Genomic DNA, 23,965 nt, shown 5'->3' with positions numbered 1-23,965 from the left:
ATTAGAAAAAGCGGTATAAATTTTCAAAAACGATTAAGTAAACTAGGAAGGGAGCCTCTTGGGAGGCAGTGGTAATGTCCCTGTCCCAGACGAGAGAGGCCTGGGTTCAAGTCCCATCTGTTCCAAAGTCATTAGTCATAGAGATATACAGCACAGAAAGACACCCTACAGTCCTACTTGTCCATGCCGACCAGATATCCCAATCCAATCTAGTCCCACCTGCCAGCACCTGGCCCATATCCTTCCTAACCCTTCCTATTCATATACCCATCCAAATGCCTCTTAAATGTTGCAATTGTACCAGCCTTTACCATATCCTGTGGCAGCTCATTCATTCCACGTACCACCCTCTGTGAAAAAGTTGCCCCTTCGATGTCTTTTACATCTTTCCCCTCACTCTAAACCTATGCATTCTAGTTCTGGACTCCCCAATCCCAGGGAAAAGACTTCGTCTATTTATCCTATCCATGTCCCTCATGATTTTATAAACCTCTAAGGTCACCCGTCAGCCTCCGACGCTCCAGGGAAAACAGCCCCATCCTGTTCAGCCTCTCCCTTAGCTCAGATCCTTCAACCCTGCCAACATCCTTGTAAATCTTTTCTGAACCCTTTCAAGTTTCACAACATCTTTCCCATAGGAAGGAAACCAGAATTGCACGCAATATTCCAACAGTGGCCTAACCAATGTCCTGTAGAGCCACAGCATGACCTCCCAACTCCTGTAGTCAATACTCTTGACTAATAAAGAAAAGCATACCAAACACCACCTTCAGTATCTATCTACCTGCGACTCCACTTTCAAGGAGCTTTGAACGTGCACTCCAATGTCTCTTTGTTCAGCAACACTCCCTAGGACCTTACCGTTAAGTGTACAAGTCCTGCTAAGATTTGCTTTCCCAAAATGCAGCACCTCGCATTTATCTGAATTAAACTCCTTCTGCCATTTCTCAGCCCATTGGCCCATTGCTTCAGAGGTGTCATAACATCTCAATAAATTGATTAGAAAATATCTAACCTATGGCATCTGAAGGGTTCTTGTGTAGTGAGAGTGTACCTTTTTCTGAGCCAGTAGGCCTGAGTTTAAATTCCACCTGCACCAGTGGTCTCACATCCGAATCGGTAGATAAAAATGTCCAACCTGAGCAACTCTTGCAATGAAATTCTTGGACTGAATTTATTGGTTTCCAACAAACATAATCATTTTCATTTGTGTTAGTTTTGATGACAACCAGTGGAATGTTTTCTCCCCTGATGCTCAATGATTTGAATTTTGCTTTAATGTCGCAGGTCGTCATTTTTTTTGAGTTCCGCTCTTTTGTCCATGTTTGGACCAAAGCTGTAGTGAGATCAGGATTTGAGTGGCCCTGTCAGAATCCAAATGAGCAGCTATAAGCAGGTTGTTGTGATCTAAGTGATAGCACTTTTGACAACAACAACTGCTGCTTTGGTGGTGATCCAGAAGAGATAATCAGTCAATAGTTGTTTTATCTTTTTTCAGGATAGGATGTAGTTGGGCAGTTTTCCATATTATTTTCATAGGTGCCTGTATTGTATCTGTAATGGAACACTGTAGCTCTGAATGTGTCTCGTTTTGGAATGCACATCTTCAGTAATGTGCTGAGATTTTGTAAGGACCCATATGTTTTGCATAATTTGATGCCTTCAACTGTTTCTTGGTATCAGGTGGAATTAGTCAAATTGCCTGACACAGACTTCTGTGATACATTTGACCTAGGATGCAGACTAAAAGAGATCACTCACTTTGCTTTTCTTGCTGAAAATTGTTGCAAGGGCTTCAGCTTTTGCACTAGTTTGCTACACATACCCATCATTGTTTATGATTGAGTACAGTTCTGTTGCCCTTGATGGCCATACTGACTCATGGCAGTCCAGTCAATTTTGTTCTGAATCAATCCCACTGAACACAGTGTCACTGCGGTACAAATGATGAACAGTGTATTCAGCATAAAGAAGGGACTTTATTTTCATGAGGACTGTGCAATGGTTACTCCTAACTATACTATAATGGCTGGATGTATCTGTGACTGCTCGATTAGTTAGGCCAAAGTCTAGCAATTTTCCTCACTGCATGCCTCAGGGCAAGTCTGACATAAATATCTTTGAGTGCAGGTTTGCTCACTGAGCTGTCTGTTTGATATCCAGACATTTCATTACCTGGCTAGGTAACATCATCAGTGGCGACATCCAAGTGAAGTGAAGCTGTTGTCTCCTGCTTTCTATTTATATCTTTCTCCTGGATGGGGTTCCTGGGATTTGTGGTGATGTCGTTTCCTGTTCGTTTTCGAGGGGTTGATATATGGTTTGTTTATGGCATTTCGGTTGGAGTGCCAGGCCTCTAGGAATTCTCTGGCATGTCTTTGTTTAGCCTGTCCCAGGATAGATGTGTTGTCCCAGTCGAAATGGTGTTTTTTTTTTCATCTGTCTGTAGGGCTACGAGGGAGAGAGGGTTGTGTCTTTTTGTGGCTAGCTGGCATTCGTGTATTCTGGTGGCTAACTGTCTTCCTGTTTGTCCTACGTAGTGTTTGTGGCAGTCCTTGCATGGAATTTTATAGAAGACGTTGGTTTTGTCGATGGGTTGTACTGGGCCTTTTAAGTTTTAGTTTTTGTTTGAGAGTGTTGGTGGGTTTGTGTGCTACTAGGGTTCCGAGGGGTCTTAGTCTGGCTGTCATTTCTGAAACTACTTTGATGTATGGTAAGGTGGTTAGGGTTTCTGGCTGTGTTAGGTCTGCTTGTCGTGGTTTGTTCCTGAGGAATCTGCGGACTGTATTTTTTGAGTATCCATTCTTCTTGAATACGTTGTATAGGTGGTTCTCCTCTGTTTTCCGAAGTTCGTCTGCACTGCAGTGTGCAGTGGCTCATTGGAATAGTGTTCTGATACAGCTTCATTTGTGTGTGTTGGGATGGTTGCTGGTGTAGTTAAGTATTTGGTCAGTGTTTGTCGGTTTTCTGGATACGCAGGTTTGTAGTTCTCAGTTGTCCTTTCTTTAGACTGTGACGTCCAGGAATGCGAGTTTGTTGTCGGTTTCTTCCTCCTTGGTGAACTTTATGCCTGTGAGGGTGTTGTTGATGATGTTAAATGTCTCTTCTATTTTGTTTCGTTATGTGATGACAAAGGTGTCACCTACGTAGCAGCCGCAGATTTTTGGTTTCATGGTTGGTAGGGCTGTTTATTCTAGTCTTTTGCATTACCCCTTCTGTTATGAATCCTGATAGCGGAGATCCCATGGGTGTGCCGTTGGTTTGTTTGTAGATTATGTTGTTGAAGGTGAAGTGGGTGGTGAGGCACAGATCCACGAGCTTCATGATGTTTTCGTTGGTAATGTGATTGATGGTGGTTGGGGTGAGTGTGATGGTCCCTTCTAAAAGCGTGGCAAGTGTTTCCTTTGCCAGGTCGATGTTGATGGAGGTGAACAATGCTGTTCCGTCGAATGAGATCATTGTTTCGTCTTCCTCTATTTTGGTGTTTTTAATGATTTTTAGGAATTCCTGAGTGGAGTGGATGGAGTGCTGTGACTCTTCTACTAGGTATTTCAGTCTTGCATGCAGTTCTTTGACCAGTCTGTAAGTTGGTGTTCCGGGTAGTGAGACTATGGGTCTGAGGGGGGCTCCTGGTTTATGGATTTTTGGTAGTCCGTAGAATCGTGGGGGATTAGTCCCATCTGGTTACGTTTTCTGGAATTCCGTCTTGTTTAATTGTCTGGAACCGTGTAATTTTCTTAGGAAATATGTAATTTTGTTTCCTAGTTGTGGGGTCGGGTCTTTTGTTCAGATCGATGCTGTAGAAACGAGCCATAAACACCAGAGTAGGTGCAACTGTCTGTCTGATCATTTGTTGTGTTTCTTCTGTGAGTTTGTTGTCCTTCAATGTGGTTTCTACCACATCTGTCCAAAAGAGGGAAGGAAACAAACTGAACACACAAGAAAAGAAAGCTCTAGAAAACCTCAAAAAAAAGACAAAAACATCGTCATATTACCTGCAGACAAGGGTCACCTCACAGTCATCCTGAACAGAAGGGACTACATAGAGAAAGCCAATGCACTACTCGCAGGAACCAACACCTACCAACAGGTGATGCTAGACCTGCCCCCCCCCCCCCCCCCCCCCCCCCCCCCCCCCCACCACACACACACACACACACACACACACAACTAGGAAACAAAATTACATATCTCCTAAGAAAATTACACAGTTCCGGACAACTAAACAAGATGGAATTCCAGAAAATGTAACCAGACGGGACCAACACTCCACGATTCTGCGGATTACCAAATATCCATGCACCAGGAGCCCCTCTCAGACCCATAGTCTCACTACCCGGAACACCAACTTACAGACTGGTCAAAGAACTGCATGCAAGACTGAAATACCTAGTAGAAGAGTCACAGCACTCCATCCACTCCACCCAGGAATTCCTAAAAATCATCAAAAACACCAAAATAGAGGAAGACAAAACAATGATCTCATTCGACGGAACAGCATTGTTCACCTCCATCAACATCGACCTGGCAAAGGAAACACTTGCCACGCTTTTAGAAGGGACCATCACACTCACCCCAACCACCATCAATCACATTACCAACGAAAACATCATGAAGCTCGTGGATCTGTGCCTCACCACCCAATTCACCTTCAACAACATAATCTACAAACAAACCAACGGCACACCCATGGGATCTCCGCTATCAGGATTCATAACAGAAGGGGTAATGCAAAAGACTAGAATAAACAGCCCTACCAACCTTGAAACCAAAAATCTGCATCTGCTACGTAGGTGACACCTTTGTCATCACATAACGAAACAAAATAGAAGAGACATTTAACATCATCAACAACACCCTCACAGGCATAAAGTTCACCAAGGAGGAAGAAACCGACAACAAACTCGCATTCCTGGACATCCCAGTCTAAAGAAAGGACAACTGAGAACTACAAACCTGCGTATCCAGAAAACCGACAAACACTGACCAAATACTTAACTACACCAGCAACCATCCCAACACACACAAACGAAGCTGTATCAGAACACTATTCCAATGAGCCACTGCACACTGCAGTGCAGACGAACTTCGGAAAACAGAGGAGAACCACCTCTACAACATATTCAAGAAGAATGGATACTCAAAAAATACAGTCCGCAGATTCCTCAGGAACAAACCACGACGAGCAGACCTAACACAGCCAGAAACCCTAACCACCTTACCATACATCAAAGAAGTTTCAGAAATGACAGCCAGACTACTGAGACCCCTCTGAACCCTAGTAGCACACAAACCCACCAACACACTCAAACAAAAACTAACAAACTTAAAAGACCCAGTACAACCATCGACAAAACCAACATCATCTATAAAATTCCATGCAAGGACTGCCACAAACACTACGTAGGACAAATAGGAAGAAAGTTACCCACTAGGATACACGAACACCAGCTAGCCACAAAAAGACACGACCCTCTCTCCCTCGTAGCCCTACAGACGCATGAAAAAAAAACACCATTTCGACTGGGGCAGCACATCTATCCTGGGACATGCTAAGTAAAGACATGCTAGAGAATTCCTAGAGGCCTGGCACACCAACCACAACGCCATAAACAAACACACAGATCTAGATACCATCTATCAACCTCTCAGAAAACAACATCACCACAAACCCCAGGAACCCCATCCAGGAAAAAGATATAAATAGAAAGCAGGAGACAACAGCTTCAGTTCACTTGGAGGTCGCCCCTGACAATGTTTCCTAGCCAGGTAATGAAACGTCTGGATATCAAACTAACAGCTCAGCGAGCAAAGCTACACCCTAAGCCTCCACCTGAGCTACAAACCTTGCAAAAAATATCTTTCAGAACTTGCCAGCTCAGTCGAATGTAGTGATTCTGAGCCACACTTACTGATATTAGACATTCAAGTCCCCAATCCAAAGTAAATTATTTGCCTTTGCCCCCTTCAATTATTGTTCAACTTGAGTAGTAGTTATTCCTCAATACTGAATCATTCATCTGAAGAAAGGCAATAGGTTGTAATCAGTAGGAGGCTTGTTTGTCTTTACACGACATGAGGTATCATGGTAACAAGTTAAATAATGTAAAAAAGTCTCAGTTTGCTGTAATGAATGTAAAAACAATATACAAATTGAGATATATTGTTTCAATTATATCTGAGCTCTTGAGATGCAGAGGGGTCTGGGTGTCATAATGCATGAAACATGTAAGGTTATGCTGGTACTGCAAATAATGAGGAAAACTAATGAGATGTTATGGTTTATTGAGAGGGGAAATTGAATGCAAATGTTCAAAGATTACGATTCCATTATACAGCGCCATGGCGAGACTGCATCTCAAGTATTGTGTGCAGTACTGGTCACTGGACTTCAGGAAGGACGGTTATGCCTTGATAGCAGTTCAGAGAAAGTTTACTCAGCTAATACCTGAAATGAGTGGGTTACCTTTTGAGAAAATGCTTAGCCTGTACCCCCTGGAGCTTAGAGTCAGATGATTTGATTAAAACATACAAGACCCTGAGGGAGCTGAAAAATGTGTTGCTGGAAAAGCGCAGCAGGTCAGGCAGCATCCAAGGAGGAGGAGAATCGATGTTTCGGGCCTAAGCCCTCCTTCAAGAATTCCTGAAGAAGGGCTTATGTCCGAAACGTCAATTCTCCTGCTCCTTGAATGCTGTCTGACCTGCTGCGCTTTTCCAGCAGCACATTTTTCAGCTCTGATCTCCAGCATCTGCAATCCTCACCTTTCTCCAAGACCCTGAGGGAACTTGACAAGTTTCCTCTTGTGGAAGAACCTGGAAATAGAAGTTATAGTTTAATGTTCATGACGCACATTTAAAACAGACGATGAAGTTTTTTGTTTTAATAAAAACGTATTGAGAGTCTTTGGAATTCCCTTCTCCAAAAGGCAATAGTTACAGAATCTTTAAATATTTTTAAGGTAGAGATGGATAGATTCTTGTGAACCAGAGGGATGAAAGATTTTTTGGGGGATTTGCAGAAATATAGAGTTGAGGTTAAAATCCAAATTCAGGATCGTAGAGTTATAGAGATGTACAGCATGAAAACAGACCCTTCAGTCCAACTTGTCCATGCTGACTAGATATCCTAACTGAATCTATCCGCATTTGGCCCATATCTCTTTCAACCCTTGCTATTCATATACCCATCCAGGTGCCTTTTAAATGCCGTAATTGTATCAGCCTCTATCACTTCCTCTGGCAACTCATTCCACACACACTCAACCTTCTGTGTGAAAGGATTGCCCCTTAGGTTTAGGGTGAGAGGGGGAAGATATAAAATTGACCTATGCTGCCCAGTTCTGGACTCTCCCAACCCAGGGAAAATACTTTGTCTATTAATCCTATTCATGCCCCTCATGATTTTATAAACCTCTATAATGTCACCCCTCAGCCTCCAATGTTCAAGGGAAAATAGCACCAGCCTATTCAGCCTCTCCCTATAGTTCAAATCCTCCAACCCTGGCAACACCTTTGTAAATCTTTCTGAACCCTTTCATGTCTTACAACATCCTTCCGATGGGAAGGAGACCAGAATTGCACACAGTATTCCTAAAGTGGCCTAACCAATGTCCTGTAGAGCCATAACATGGCATCCCAACTCATATACTCAATACTCTGATAAAGGAAAGCATGCCAAACGCTACCTTCACTATCCTATCTAACTGCGAAACTACTTTCAAGGAATTTTGAACCTGCACTCCAAGATCTTTGTTCAGCAACACTCCCCAGGACTTCACCATTAAATGTATCAGTCCTGCTCGGACTTGTTTTTACAAAATGCAGTACCTCGTATTTGTCTAAGTTAAACTCCCTCGGCCACCCATCTGGTCAAGATTCTGTTGTACTCTGAGATAACTGGTGGAGCCAACTCGAGGGGCCAAATTGCTGACTCCTGCTTCTTCACATGTTCGTATGTCTTGTGTCAATATTAAGGTATTCCAGAGCAGTTCCCTCCTGACTGTCTGCCGGTATGACAGGACATTACCAGAGTTGATGATGGTGATGTCCAAGACGTAGTTAACCTCTCAGAATCAGACCTTCGGACAATGTCAGGCTGTGGGACAGCTATCCCAGTTTGGAACAAGAGTCTGAAATGGTAGAAAAGAGGATTTTGCAGAGTTGCCAGTTTGGCATAGACAGTTATCACTTCTGGTACCTAATTTGGTAGCACATAGTCCAGTTTTGTTCCTTTTTCGCTTTTAAATAATTATTTGGTACAACTGAGTGGACTGCTGGAGCAATTCAGAATCCAATCACATTTCTATGAATCTAGGGCGAGACAACAGATTACCTTCCCTAAAAGGCTTTCAGTGAATCAAGTGAATTTGTGCAACATCAAACTCGTTTTCAATTCCAATACATTTTATCAATTAATTCAATTTCATTAATTTAATTTATCCATTAATTGAATTCAAATTCCTCCAGTTATTGTAAAAGGATTCAAACCCATGAACCTATGAGTTTAACCTGGGCCTTTGCAATACTTTCCCACTACCTGCCCATCTCAGTGTAATATAAATGGGACATCCATTATTGAAAAAAAATCCTGTTCATTCTATATTGTCCCAGTGCCCTAGCACCAGCTTACCTTGGCTCAGTTTCCCATTCAACTCTATTGTGTGATTGAACTTGACTTGACAATCTCTTGCATTCGTGCTTGCTTGTAAAGAACTGGCATGCTTGTCTCAAGTGGATACGTTGTGGGGAAAAAATACTAACAATGTATGCTAATTGTGCTTTTCTTCGCAGAAGGCTTACTGTGGACACTGCAGTGAAAGGATATGGAGTCTAGGCAGGCAGGGCTACAAGTGTATCAACTGCAAGTTGTTGGTCCATAAGCGCTGTCACAAACTTGTTCCTGTGACGTGCCAAAGGCATATGGTAAGTAGCGCATATCTCTGTACCAAAGATATTGAAATTGTTTGTGCCGACTCTGTTCTTCATTATCTTCCTACCTTATACACCACTGAAATTCAAAGAAAAGAGATATCCGAAAGCTGCAGACTGACTATCACTGAGATAACATTTGTATGTGTTGCACTATTCCATGACTGAATGACAAAACCATGTATTCTCTTGGAGTTTTAAATTCTCTCCATCTTTCCTTTTGAGCAATTAAGCCAATGTAGTTGCTTCTATGAAACTTGAAATCAAAACATATCAATTCAAAGAGTAATGGGAAGCTCTGTGTCAGTTGGAACCTGTTTAAATGTTCTGGCAGAGAATAAAGCTGTGATAACTTGGTAATGAATGCACTATGTGCTGTCACTAAGCCATGAAGGGCAGAAAGATTCCAAGTTCTGACTTCCGATTCTTCTGAGTTGGTCTGTTCCAATCAAGTTGGCCTTCATGTTTTTGGGCTCAGGAGCGTAACAACTATTTTCACTTCTGGTCGCTGTCCATTGATATGTATTGATTTCAAAGAGGATGATTTAGGACTCTTTCAATTCTAGGGTAGTGTCTGGCTCCAGTTTAGCTATGTCAGAATGTGTTTGCATAATTGTTAAAACTATAACTGCATGAATAATTCCTCATTTAACACCTAGAATATTGTTACACTAATGTTTCATGCTGTTCTTTGGTAAACTGTAATAATACACTTCCTATCAGATGTACTTAGCAACTTTAGTAAGTTAGCAATCTAAAACAAGCTTAATAGCAACTAAACCACAAATGTTAAGTACTGAAATAGTATTGTTCAACCTATCTCCATTAATTAAAAATTTGGTTGGTTTTCTACAGTACAAAGGACTATTGATTTCCTACTTTATTTGACACATTTAGTTTATTTCTATTTCAAACTGAACTGTTGGGCCTGTGCTCCATTGGCGTTTAGAGAATGGGAAGTGTTACAAAGCATCACTGAGGAGTTTGACATGATGCTGAAAGGGTATTTCCCCTCATGGGGGATGTTTAGGATACGATTTCAAAACAAATATTTTCTCATTCTTCATGGAAATGAGGAGGAATTTATTTTTTTTGAGGGGGCATAGACTTATAACAGATGAATAACGTATTTAATAAATGAAAATGTACATCTTAGATTTATAATTTTAATTTGCACCAATAAGTTAAAATTGTTTCTTAATTGTGGAACGTTTGTCACGATAATTAATTTCATCTGCCTAAATAAGTGGATAAATATATTTGGAAAAACGTAACATTTGGAAAATTACTGCTGCAAGGAATCTATTGGAAGTATATAGTGCTGTCACCATTTAAACACGCAAATACTGCATTGGAACCTGGAATGAAAGATTATTCTTTCTGCGTTGTCACTTTATGTCCATCTGTTGCTTGTTTTCTTTTCCCCAAATGAAGTATTCAGAAACGATATTTGAGATTTAAAAACTGAAACTGTTCAGCAAAACTATTTGTGCAACAGTAATATCACTGAGTGTTATATGTCTAGATGTCTTCTGGTTCCCATATGGTTGAAATAGTCAAACTTCAGGCTTGAAAAATGGAGTTATTTGAGAATGCTGCCTGGATCGAAGCATCTGACTCAGTATCTGAATATCCAGAGTAGCCTTGGCTATTGCCAACTGGAACACTTAAATGTCCAATTGGCTCCTAGCTAATTAGTTCCCTGCTATTGAGAAACAATGCAAGAATATATAACACCCTCTTTCATCGAAAACATAATTCCCCTATCCCTAACCCGTTCAAGTCATTTGTCTTTATAAACTAAATAATATTTCAAAATAAATTAAGTTCCTCTTTATAACCTTTTATGGTGTCTCCTCTTAAAATGTTATTATCTGACTAGTAAGATGTCACCTAGATTTGGCCTTTGTTGTTCTCAGTGGTGAATAAGCATATTGTACATATAATGAAATAACTCCACAAAGGCTAGTATCCCATCACCAAGTCCCCCTTGATTTACACGTGCATAGTATGAGACACTGACACACTACCTCATAGTTGGCCCCTATGATAAATAGAACCCTCGAAACTCCTGTTCACATCTGTTAGCCAGCACTCCCTGATTGAGACTGTTAATCTGGTCCAATCAGGGAACTCATTGAAAGCTATTTATCTAGCTAACCTCATTTCATTCAGGACATCCCTCTGCTCTAAGTCCTGGGATGTAGGCCTGTTCTTTCTCCTGTAGCACCTTCTGGGGCATTTTCACACCAGATTGATTTCCTCCAACTCTGCCTTGGACACTGGTGTGCATTGAACTATGGCTTATCTCTGCGCCTGGACCATCTCGGAAGAAATTGATCATTATCTTCAGGCAGTAGCGGCATCAAGACTGAGACATCTGTGTCCATTTCATCCTCAGTGGTTCCTTTGCTGCTAGACAGATGGGGGGATCTCATGGATTCTGACAGCCTTGCCAGATGTTCCGAGGGGCCATGTTTTGTTCCTGTCCAATTTGCATGGTTGCAGCTTTCATGTGGCCCATGTTCTTGTTCAGGACCACTTCTTCTCCTCCAAAATAAACTTATGTCATGGGACCTGATCTGACTTCGACCATGCCTGTCACCTATGGGGAGGGCCATTCTCATGGTTTTGACACCAAACTTCAAATCCTGAAGTAAATTGCCTTCCTTTCTTAGAAGAATCTTGTGTCCTTTGTCTGCGCTTATGTGGAGGTTTCTCCCCATTAACAACCTTGTTGTTGCATAAGGAATGATCCTACAATCAAATAGGAAATCTGGACAGTTTGCTATCGAGTGAAGCAGTAGGCTGTTTCTTTAAGTCAGCCTTCAAGGTTTGTACTGCTCTTTCCTCAAGACCATTGGATGATGGATGGTATGGAGCTATCCTTTAATACCAAATACCATTTGACTTTAGGAAATACATGAATTCCCTGCTGGTAAACGATGGCCCATTGTCTGCGACCAACTCCTCCGAGAATCCATGTATTGCAAAAGATGCTCATAGCTTTTCAGTCATTCCCGTGCTTGATGAAAGCAAATCGAACCATTTCGAATGGGCATCCACAATAATTAAGAACATAGAGCCCATGAAAGGACCGGCATTGTTGACATGTAACTGAGTTCAGGGTTTACCCTGTTATTCCTGTGAATGTGGGGGAGCTACTGGTGGTAATATTTGTTCTTGTTGGCACTCTGCATTGGTAGGGCAGTGCACAGCTATGTCAGCATCCAGTCCTGGCCACCAAATGTAACTTCTCACCAGATCTTCATTTTGGAAACCCCAGGATGACCCTGGTGGATTTCAGTCAATACTTTGGTTCTGGCCTAGATGTTGCTAAGCAGTTTAACTGTAGGTGGACTTTACATGGTGTGCGCTCTCCTGGATGATGGCCTATGTGTTCTCTTACTCGATTTAGATCTAGTGGAACTTTTTTTGTTTGCTGTCTTGAGTCTGAATATCAGCAGCAACAATCATGGCCTGCCAGCCCAAATCCTGAAGAACGTTTTAAGTGTTCAGCTGAGGCTTGGCTTTGTTTTGAGGTTTTGCTGTGGGCTGACCTAGAGTCCCTCTGTTCAGGATATGTCCTGAGTGGACCAATGCAGTTCCCTTCACTCAAGTGGTCTTCCCCAGGCTCAGTCAGCTTGCGAGGGTAGTCACTTCTGTCGGGATACCCTGTAACTCGTGTGCTTCACTTGTCACATTTTCTAATGACAAAGCCAAATGAAATGTCTGTTTCAAGCCCAGTTAATGTCTCAGCATCTCTCTTCAGGTTAAATCAAAATCATGTGCCTTTGTCAGTCGTCTTAATCATGTCAAAATCCCGATACTGATTCTTCTAGTTCTCGAACTGCTGACTAAAACTGATTGCGTCTCAGTATTAGAGGAGGCTGACTTACTCCAATCACTACAGCTATGTTGTACAATGCTAGAGTCATGTTTTCTGTTATGTGAAAGTGAAAACTGCAGATGTTGGAGATCAGAGCCAAGTGTGTGGTGCTGGAAAAGCACAGCAGGTCAGGCAGCATCCGAGGAGCAGGAAAATTGACATTTCAGGCAAAAGCCCTTCATCAGGAATGAGGAATCCTCAAGAATTCATGAAGAGGGGCTTTTGCCCAAAATGTTGATTCTCCTGCTGTCCTTTCCCAGCACCACGATCAACTTATGTTTTCTGTTGCTAATTTTGTCTCACTGGTTAGTGATGTTTTGATAAACTTTTTATGCTTTTCCAACTCTAGTTTAAGTTGGCTATGAGCTCCATTTCTCCTCATTTGCTGCTTGGCTTCAGTCTCCATGATGCATGATCTTGAGGTATCAACTTCAGTAACTTTTGCTGGGCTCTAAGTTTTCATGATTGGTTCCTGCACATGTTCAGTTTGATCTTTAAACAATCCAGTTGGGAATTTATTAAAATGCTGCCTTTTCCTTACTTGTGCTTCAGTGTTTTGCTCTCTCCTGGTCTCTTGGAGGATGTTTATTGCTTGGAAGTTTAGACTTATTTTCTTCCATTCAACAACTCTGCAGATGGCTCCATCTTGGCCTCGGAAGGTGTGGCTTACGGTTGCAATAAGACTAGTTTTCAGTCTTCGTCTGTCCCTCAAAATTTTGCAAGAGTTCTTTGGGTCATCTGCATTTGTCTTTGTATAAAGCCTGTGTTCCGGAGTGACGAGGTTCAGCCCAGAATGCATTTCTTAAATTCTTTCGATGTGAACTGGGTGCTATTATTTCACATTAATATTTTTTAACAATTCCTTGCTTATTAAACAGAACTTGGACTGCTTAGATTGTCATATCTCTCAAGTCTTTCACCTGGTTAAAAATTAACCTTGAGCAGTGGCCTGCAAGTAAGAGCTACCATTCACCATTATGTGAATAAATCATCTCCCACAGTCTAGTGGTCCTTTACTTGGAATCATCTTTTCCTTACAGTGTGTTTCTCTACTTCTCGCATATATTGAATCTAGACAGCATGTTTTCCATGTCTTTGTATTTGCATATCCAGTACACTTCTAAATTCATGTGGTCATCTTATGTCTTTTGGAGAGGTTTGTCATGCATGGTTTTTGGTGTGATTGTTCTATAATCGGTGTGATTGTAGATCAAGCTAGCAGAATACCAGCTTCCAGTGAGATGTTATCTCACATAGATTACTACTGTCAAATTTCTGTCTGTACTTGCTGTATCTTACCAGCCATTCGTAGATCACTTGCTCAGAGGATCTGTTATTCCTTGTCTTTGCTGGAGTTGTGTCTAATTTGATTTTGTGTTTTGGCATTATATTCACTAGGTTTTGAACTTTTATACATCATCTATCTCATTTTTTTAACAACAAAGATGGTCTTTTTCTCGCATTAAATCTCCGCCTGGTTTCTGTTTCAGAGTGAAGTCATAATTCTGAAGCCTGAAGTTCTTCTGTAGTTTTGCTGGTGCTTTGTATAGGTTCTTTTTGTAGATTTGCTTCAGTAGAGGGTGATAACTGTCCACTGTTAACCTTCTGCCATGGAAATATGTATGGAACTTCTCTCATCCATACACAATTAAGTGACAGTACTGTGCCCAAGAGGCATGTGTTTTGTGCTATCTCTCAGAGAGAAGTGTTGCAATAGTAGTAGTACCAGAGTGTCTGCAATGGACAGGCACTTGATTAATAGCTTGGGGATATCCCTCGGTTTTCTTCAAATTCAACAAAATTAGCATCAGTGGGCGGGATGAGGGATCTCTCAGATCCAGCAAGGTTTTGAGTTTTGCTTTTAGTTAGTGAGAAGGTTTCAACTACTGCTGAGTTAACTGCTTCAGTTCTGCTGCTAGAATCTCAGAAGAGAGAAAAAATATAAAGAGGTAGACTGTTTCTTTCGGTGTTTTGTTCTGTTGGACTGAAGAGAGGCTGCATGTGAGAACCTGAACTGTTTTTTTGTTCGGTTGCCTTGGCAAGAGTATGTTTGTGAGATGCTGCCTGTATTGGAGCAGTTGATGGTTAGTGGTTAACTAATAGATTATCTTGTTAAGTGTTTCAATAATGTTAAAGTTATGCCAAGTTTTTTTGTATTTTAACTGTCATAAGAATAAAGTATGTTTGATTAAAGGCTGGTGGGGGACAAGTCAAATCACATCTGGAACATAGCACCTTGCACTTGTCTTTAAATCAAAATAAAAGTTAGGGTGTAAATTATCTCCTTTATATGTTTGGGGTTCTGGTCTGGTCCATGACAACTGCTAAACATGCTCTTTCTATGGCATACCTCATCACAGCTGAGGTTGTCTGTTGGACGTTAATGTTGTGGGCTTTCCTTTGTGCACCAGGGCTGCTGATCCTGGTCCTTTTAGAGATGCAGCTACTTTGAGAGTGCAGATTTCTTTCTGGCATATATGACAGACTTAGATTATTCGTTTTGAGTTTCATGAAACTTCTGTTATGAGGCACTGGACACCAGAGCTGGACGACATCTCTCATCAGCTCCCATAGGTTTGTGGTGTGTTCAGATATATGCAGTATAAAGGAATCCATATATTTGATCAAGCCAAGGAAGTTTCTCAACTTGCTCTTATCTCTTGGGAGTTTCCATTCCAAAAATAGTCATAATTCTTCTATGATTTGACCTTTTATGTCATCCAGTGTATACACCATTCCAAAGAATGCATTTGTCACTCTGGTTCTCACTATGACTTGTAGATGATTGTCTTGATCTTTTTTGTCTGCACCATGATATCTGGATACCATCTGCTATGCTGAAGCTCCGTCGCTTCCCTTGTGTGCCTCATCTCCTTTCTGCTGGAATGCATTCTACTTCAAAGTCAGGTGATAGATGCAGGAATTTGAACTGTCCAAATAGTATTAAATGTTGTGAAGTGAAGATTTTGTTCATTTTGTATTGCAGCATGCTGAAAACCAGTGCTGGTGTGATCTCTTGCAGCATTAAATTATGTTCTATGCAATCCAAGCAAATTCTTAGTCACCCATTTGGTTTCACTCTCACTGTGATGGAATTTACCCAAGCTGTAGGCTTTGTCATTCTGGAGATTACCTTTTCCTCCATCTTTTAAAGCTCTTGGTAGAGCTTTCTTTTTAGTTCTATAGGTACATTATATGTCAAATGAGTCACTCATTTCATTTCTGGATCAGTAATGATGTGATATTCAAAATGGTCAAAACATCAAACCATTCACTTAAATATTCTGGGTAAATTTTCTGTTTCTGTTTTTGGTTGATGTACTCTATAGCCCCATGTGTCATTTATTTCAGCTGTTAGCAGCTCTTCACAACTGCTCAACTCCTGGATAGCAGTAGCATCTGTGTGGGCTCATCTGATTTGGGTTATTCCTAGTTGTCAGGACTGTTTACCCTAAATGGTATTGTACTGATGACATGCTAATATGATGTTGAGAGATTTTTAACTTTGTCCACCCCAGTCCAATACCAGCACTTCCACATCCTCCTCCCTTTCAGAACTCATTTCCTCAGATAACTGTTTTCTTCAATTTGCAAGAAAAGTGCTCTGGGGGCATAGTCTGAACAGAATGATGTTATTCTACAATCCATTATCTGTCTTCTCCTTGAAATTTATTGTTATGGGCTAATTTTCCACCACCTTCCCAACTTGAATAATCATCTGAATTTATTTTCTCTTGAAACTGTTGCATCTGGCCAATCCCTGCAATTGTATGGTCCCTATATCTGTGATGCCTACAACATGTTCAATTAGATGTTTTAGTTTCTTTTGTACTGTTGCTCTGGTGACTTCCCTGTCAAGTTCTACTTTTGTTCTATACTTATTGTCCTGTTTATAAGCACTGCAGATTTACCCAGACGTGGGGCATGTCCTTCTGTATGTGAATTGATTTAGCCACCCACAGGTCCTTCACATTTTGCTAATTTTGGTGAACATTGCTTTGTTGCTGTTTGACTGCATCAATTCTGCTTCCTTTCTCTTGGTTTGACTGAGGGGTAGCCATTTGAATAGCAGGCACCTTCATCTGTCTGAAAAATGTATTGCTGGAAAAGTGCAGCAGGTCAGGCAGCATCCAAGGAGCAGGAGAATTGACATTTCGGGCATAAGCCCTTCTTTAGGAATGGAGGATGTGCCAAGCAGGCTAAGATAAAAGGTAAGAGGAGGGACTTGGGGGAGAAGCGTTGGGCATGCGACAGGTGGAAGGAGGTTAAGGTGAGGGTGATAGGCCGGAGAGGGAGTGGGAAACGTCGATTCTCCCTCTGCTTGGATGCTGCCTGACCCGCTGCGCTTTTCCAGCAACACATTTTTCAGCTCTGATCTCCAGCATCTGCAATCCTCACTTTCTCCGACCTTCATCTGTCTGTTTGTGACTTCATTTGCTCTGGTAATTTATATTGCCTGTGATATTATGAATTTATCCTTTGCTATTGGTGCTTTCTGTACTTCAGGGTGTAAATAAGCCCAAGTTAGTTGATATATATTAGCCTTTGATTTGAATCCTTAAATTTATATTTTCTGACTGCATTTTGTCTTGTTTACAAAGTTGTCAATAGATTTGGCTAACTTGTGCACCTTGAAATTTGATCTGATGAGTTGTTTTGGCTTCAGATAGGAACTGAATCTTCCAAAATTCTCTCCTTGATTTCTCCTGTTAACTTCACTAAGCACCCAGCAGTTAAATAAATGTAATTTTTTGTCTCCTGCCTACAGAAGAATATCGCTTATCCTCTCTTCATCTATAGTGCCTTTTAGGAAACTACTGATGTCAGTCTGCACGTTTGTTTAAACTTCTCAAATGCCTCTCTCCAGTATCCCAAATCATTCCGTCTGTAACTGCGCATTCACTGATATGCCAGTCGACATTCCATTTTTAATCTTCACACAATTCATTCTTTTTCTTCCAACAGTAGTGTGGGTTGATTTTCCAAATCAACATTAAATTGATATGAAATGTTTTAGTTTTACTGACAGCTGGTACTACGTCACATAGCGTAGAGATGTACAACACGGAAACAGTCTAACCAGACCAGATATCCCAACACAATCTCGTCCCACCTGCCAGCACTCAGCCCATATCCCTCCAAACCCTTTCTATTCATATACCCATCCAAATGCCTTTTAAATGTTGCAATTGTACTAGCCTCCACCACTTCCTCTGGCCTCATTTCATACACATACCACCCTCTGTGTGAAAAGGTTGCCCCTTAGGTCTCTTTTATATCTTTCCCCTCTCACCCAAAACCTATGCCCTCTAGTTCTGGACACCCCCACCCCAAGGAAAAGACTTTGTCTATTTATCCTATTCATGCATCTCATAATTTTGTAAACCTCTATAAGGTCACCCCTCAGCCTCTGACGCTCCAGGGAAAACAACCCCAGACTGTTCAGCCCCTCTCCAACCCTGGCAACATTCTTGTTAATCATTTCTGAACCATTTCAAGTTTCACAACATCTTTCCAATAAGAAGGAAACCAGAAATGTGCATAATTTTCCAACAGTGGCCTAATCAATGTCCTGTACAGTCGTAACATGACCTCCCAACTCCTGTACTCCGTACTCTGACCAATAAAGGAAAGCATACCAAACGCCGCCTTCACTATCCTATCTACCTGCGACTCCATTTTCAAGGAGCTACAAACCTGCACTTCAAGGTCTCTTTGTTCAGCAACACTCCCTAATACCTTACCATTAAGTATATAAGTCCTGCTAAGATGGTCTTTTCCAAAATGCAGCACCCCACATTTATCTAAATTAAACCTCATCTTCCACCTCTCGGCCCATTGGCCCATCTGATCAAGATACCGTTTTAATCTGAGGTAACCTTCGCTGTCTACTACACCTCCAATTTTGGTGTCATCTGTAAACTTACTGACTTATACCGCTTATGCTCACATCCAAATCATTTGTATAAATGACAAAAAGAAGCGGACCAAGCACTCCACTGGTCACAGGCCTCCAGTTTGAAAAACAACCCTCCACCACTATCCTCTGTCTTCTACCTTTTGAGCCAGTTCTGTACTCAAATGGCTAGTTCTGTTTTCCGTGAGATCTAACCTTGCTAACCAGTCTCCCATGGGGAACCTTGTCGAATGCCTTCCTGAAGGCCGTATAGTTCATATGTACCGCTCTGCCGTCATCAATCCTCTTTGTTACTTCTTCAAACAAACTCGATCAAGTTTGTCAGACATGATTTCCCACGCACAAAGCCATGTTGACTATCCCTAATCAGTCCTTGCCTTTCCAAATACATGTACATCCTGTCCCTCAGGATTCCGTCCAACATCGTGCCCACCTCTGACATCAGGCTCACTGGTCTATAGTTCCCTGGCTTGACCTTACCACCTTTCTTAAACAGTGGCACCACGTTAGTCAACCTCCAGTCTTCTGGCACCTCACCTGTGACTATTGATGATACAAATATTTCAGTAAGAGGCCCAGCAATCTTTTCCCTAGCTTCCCACAGAGTTAGAGGGTACACCTGATCAGGTCCTGGGGATTTATTCATCTTTGTGTTTCAAGACATCTAGCACTTCCTCCTTTTGTAATATAGACATTTTTCAAGATGTCACCATCTATTTCCCTACATTCTATATCTTCCATGTCCTTTTCCACTGTAAATACTGATGCAAAGTACTCGTTTAGTATCTTACCTAATTTTCTGTGGCTCCACATGAAGACCTTGCTGATCTTTGAGGGGAGAAAGTGAGGTCTGCAGATGCTGGAGATCAGAGCTGAAAATGTGTTGCTGGAAAAGCGCACAGGTCAGGCAGCATCCAAGGAACAGGAGATTTGACAGTTCGGGCATAAGCCCTTCTTCAGGAATGAGGAAAGTGTGTCCAGCAGGCTAAGATAAAAGGTAGGGAGGAGGGACTTGGGGGGAGGGGCGATGGAGATGTGATAGGTGGAAGGAGGTCAAGGTGAGGGTGATAGGCCGGAGTGGGGTGGGGGCGGAGAGGTCAGGAAGAAGATTGCGGGTTAGGAAGGCGGTGCTGAGTTCAAGGGATTTGACTGAGACAAGGTGGGGGGAGGGGAAATGAGGAAATTGGAGAAATCTGAGTTCATCCCTTGTGGTTGGAGGGTTCCTAGGCGGAAGAGGAGACGCTCTTCCTCCAACCGTCGTGTTGTTATGGTCTGGCGATGGAGGAGTCCAAGGACCTGCATGTCCTTGGTGGAGTGGGAGGGGGAGTTAGTGTTGAGCCATGGGGTGGTTGAGTTGGTTGTTCCGGGTGTCCCAGAGGTGTTCTCTGAAACGTTCCGCAAGTAGGCGGCCTGTCTCCCCAATATAGAGGAGGCCACATCGGGTGCAGCGGATGCAATAGATGATGTGTGTGGAGGTGCAGGTGAGTTTGTGGCGGATATGGAAGGATCCCTTGGAGCCTTGGAGAGAAGTAAGGGAGGAGGTGTGGGTGCAAGTTTTGCATTTGTTGCGGTTGCAGGGGAAGGTGCCGGGAGTGGAGGTTGGGTTGGTGGGGGGTGTGGACCTGACGAGGGAGTCACGGAGGGAGTAGTCTTTTCGGAACGCTGATAGGGGAGGGGAGGGACATATATCCCTGGTGGTGGGGTCCGTTTGGAGGTGGCGGAAATGACAGCAGAGGTTGGTGGGGTGGTAGGTGAGAACTAGTGGGGTTCTGTCCTGGTAGCGGTTGGAGGGGCGGGGCTCAAGGGCGGAGGAGCGGGAAGTGGAGGAGATGCAGTGGAGGGCATCGCCGATCACGTCTGGGGGGAATCTGCGGTCCTTGAAGAAGGAGGCCATCTGGGCTGTACGGTATTGGAACCGATCCTCCTGGGAGCAGATGCAGTGGCGACGAAGGAATTGGGAATATGGGATGGCGTTTTTACAGGGGGCAGGGTGGGAGCCCTATTCTCTCCCTAGTTACCCTTTTGTCCTTCATGTATTTGTAAAAACCGCTTGGATTCTCCTTAATTCTATGCTATCTTATGTCCCCTTTTTGCCCTCCTGATTTCCCTCTTGTGTGCTCCTACTGTCTTTATACTGTTCTGATCTGTCTGTACTTGATATATGTTTCCTTGTTTTTCTTAATCATGTTTGACATTGTCTTCTGGTTCCCACATCATTGACGTATGTACACTTCAATTTTCGAAAGACCAGTGTTCCTTGTTTAATTCAAACATGCCATGCAGCCTGGATCAGAGATTACCTTGGCCAGTGTTGCATTACAGAATAACTGACTGTCCATACAGATATTCCAACTACCTATAACCAGCATGACGAATATAAGCCACCAGCATCCATTTTTAATTTCCAAAACAATCATCAGTATATCAGACAAAAAGAAACTGCAAATGCTGGAATCCAAAATATACAAGCAGGAAGCTGGAAGAACGCAGCAAGCCAGACAGCATCAGGAGGTGAAGAAATTGAAGTTTTGGGTATAACCCTTCTTCAGAATGGAGGTGCGGGGAGAAGGAGCTGCAAATGTAGGGGTGGGGGGAGGTTGGGTCAGGAAAGGGTTGGAATGATGAGGAAGTGATCGGTGAACATAGGTGGTGGGTACAACCTGGTTGGTTGATGGGAGGAATGAATCCAGTTGGTAGCTAGAAGGAAGTTCTGTCAGAGTATATATCTAGGGAGCTCGTTGGCCAGCTGCAGTTTTCTCTCACATTGCACGAGATAGTTGCAGTCTTTTGGTGGGGAGTAATAGTGTTAGAAAGAAACATGAGATCCACTAATTGTTTAGTTTGTACGGAGTGTATCAGGGGGGCCTTTGGGCAACCTGTCCACTGTGGGATCCATGAGACAATTAAAATCTCCCCCTACAATGATATACTGAGACTTGAGACTGGATCAATTTAGAAAATGCATCTAATAGAAATTTGAGGGGCTGGTTTAGAGGACAATAAACATTTAAAACACCATATTCTTCCCTGTTTATCAGGACTTTGAGAATTACAAACCTCCCATGTGTGTCTTTAGCACACTTTATTAACTTAAATGGGAGATTCCTCCTAACTAATCTAGCCACTCCCCTACTTGTATTAATAGATGAAAAGTAAACCCAATCAAAGCCATTCTGCTGTAGTTTCAAATGCTCTATATCATCCAAGTGTGTCTCCTGTAACAAAGCAATATTCACCTTTTCCCTTCTCCGACTCAAAAGTTCTTCATAATTGGTGAGTGACTCCGCTTGATGTTCCAGGTATACCATTTAATCAAGTTATTAGCCATAACGTTTTGATTCCAGAGAGGAGGAACTTGAACCACAAATCACCGAGCCTTAGTGTCGCAATATCCATTGAACATGTAAACTGTGTAAACTAAAACCACTACAGTTCACAAACCTACAAAGCTATCAAAAATTATATACAACAAAAACAAAAAAAACCCAACATATAAAGCACCAATGGTGAAGATATGGACCCCTCCAAAGGGGCCTCTTGGTTCGAGATCGATCAAAAGAATCACTAGGAGTACAATCTGTTAAACTGGCAGCCTTGCTTTAAATAAATGAAGGCAGGCTGACGCAATTTTTACCTCGCAATTCTGTCCAAGAACACAGAGGTTAAAGCTTCTGTGCTCCGTGGTGAAATTGTGTAATTACGTTTCAAAATTACACATTATTTATGTTTTTAAAAGACAGCACAGCCTTAATGACAAGAAAAGACCAATCAATTGTAATAGCGACATGATTTACAGCAGGTTAATCCAATGATATTTGCTGAGAAACAGACTGTTCCACGCACAAAATCATCCCATGTTTGCTATTTCAAGGTTAGTTCGAATATCAAATCACTGTCTTATGATTCGTATTATGAAAACTCTATTGTTTTATCTTACCTCTAACCAACTCGGTAAAGCATCAGTCCAAGCTCGGTGTCAAAGCAAAGTCTAAAGTCATTTTGTTATCTTATTTTAAATTGGAAAGCCATTTTGTGGTTCATAAAAATCTACATATATGTGTTGTTTCTGACAACAGCCTAAATTCAAATTTTAGATCCTCAATGGTGCTGAAAATGGAGAATTCACCCCTGCCCAAAGTAGTCCAGTACTGCAGCCTGAGCATGTAAATACCTGAACCAAGCATAAACGGGCATCTAACCATCCCAACCATTTTTCCCCCCTCCTAGCTAGAGACACACTGCAAACACAAGCTGAAGAGAAAGAAAATCCGCTATGGCATAGCCATGTGAATAAAGAGCTTTTTTTTTAAAATTAAAGCTAAGTACCCCACCCATCCTTTGGTATAATTTAACAGAAATTGAAAGTACACCACAACTGCCACCAAACATAGTTTAGACCACATTATTACCAATAAAAATGATAGGAAAAGAAAGCCCCAACTGGACTTGCTTTTTTTTTTAAAAAGAAAAAACAGAGCCATACCCAAACGACATGACTATTTGTACATATGAAATTGTTCACATTAAGTTAATTTGTCCACAAAATCTCCTGCTTTCTCCGACGTGTCAAAGAGATGTTCAGATCCATCTAAGGTTTTCGAAGCACCGCCGGATACCTAAGCGTATTGGATCCCAAGCTCCCTCAGTCTTCTCTTGACGCTGTCATCAGAGTTTCTTTTCTGGATTACTGCACCTGAAGTCCTGGGAGTACATGACTTTAAGCCCTTGTAAACTAGGGCCTTTGGATCCTTCCCCGGATCCTGGAAGCTTCCATGTTTATCTCCTCATCTCTATAATGATGAAACCGCACCAAGGTAAGTCGAGAATGTTGATCCAGACCTGACCTCTCCATCATGACCCGGTGAGCCCTCTCGATCTTCAAGCGTCTTATTCCAGCCTCCAAGTCAAGGAATTTCAGCAACCAGTCCTCAATAAATTCCGCCGGTCGCTCACCTTCCTTACTGTCTGGCAGACCTACGGTCCGAATTTTTTTTCCTCCTGCCCCTGTTCTCAAGGTCATCAACTTGGTCAAGCAAATCGCAGACCTGTGTCTCCATGGCTTGGATCCTATCCTTAGAGGAACAGGTATCGGCTTCCACCACTGCAACTCTGTTCTACCTCATCCATCCTTTTTTCCAGGTATCCCAGCTGCTGTTCATGCTTCTGCAGCATGATAGAGATCAGAGTCAGTTTCTCTATCTGCTTACCCAACATCTCGCGACATTTCCCGA

At 42.1% G+C, this 23,965-nt stretch overlaps 1 protein-coding gene across 1 annotated transcript in view; it reads left to right on the top strand.

Moving 5' to 3' along the window:
- The window catches only part of prkcz (protein kinase C, zeta), a 410,310-nt gene that overhangs the window by 189,749 nt on the left and 196,596 nt on the right, over positions 1 to 23,965 (top strand). Inside the window, exon 6 of the mRNA XM_060852456.1 lies at positions 8,791 to 8,922. Within this exon, the coding sequence (XP_060708439.1) occupies positions 8,791 to 8,922 (132 nt within the window). The remainder of the gene's footprint in view (positions 1 to 8,790; positions 8,923 to 23,965) is intronic.

The sequence above is a fragment of the Hemiscyllium ocellatum genome, chromosome 37 (genome assembly GCF_020745735.1).
Source record: "Hemiscyllium ocellatum isolate sHemOce1 chromosome 37, sHemOce1.pat.X.cur, whole genome shotgun sequence".
NCBI classification, from domain to species: Eukaryota; Metazoa; Chordata; class Chondrichthyes; order Orectolobiformes; family Hemiscylliidae; genus Hemiscyllium; species Hemiscyllium ocellatum.
The sequence above is the reverse complement of the archived record's forward strand: the minus strand, read 5'-3'. Positions and strand labels throughout refer to the sequence as shown.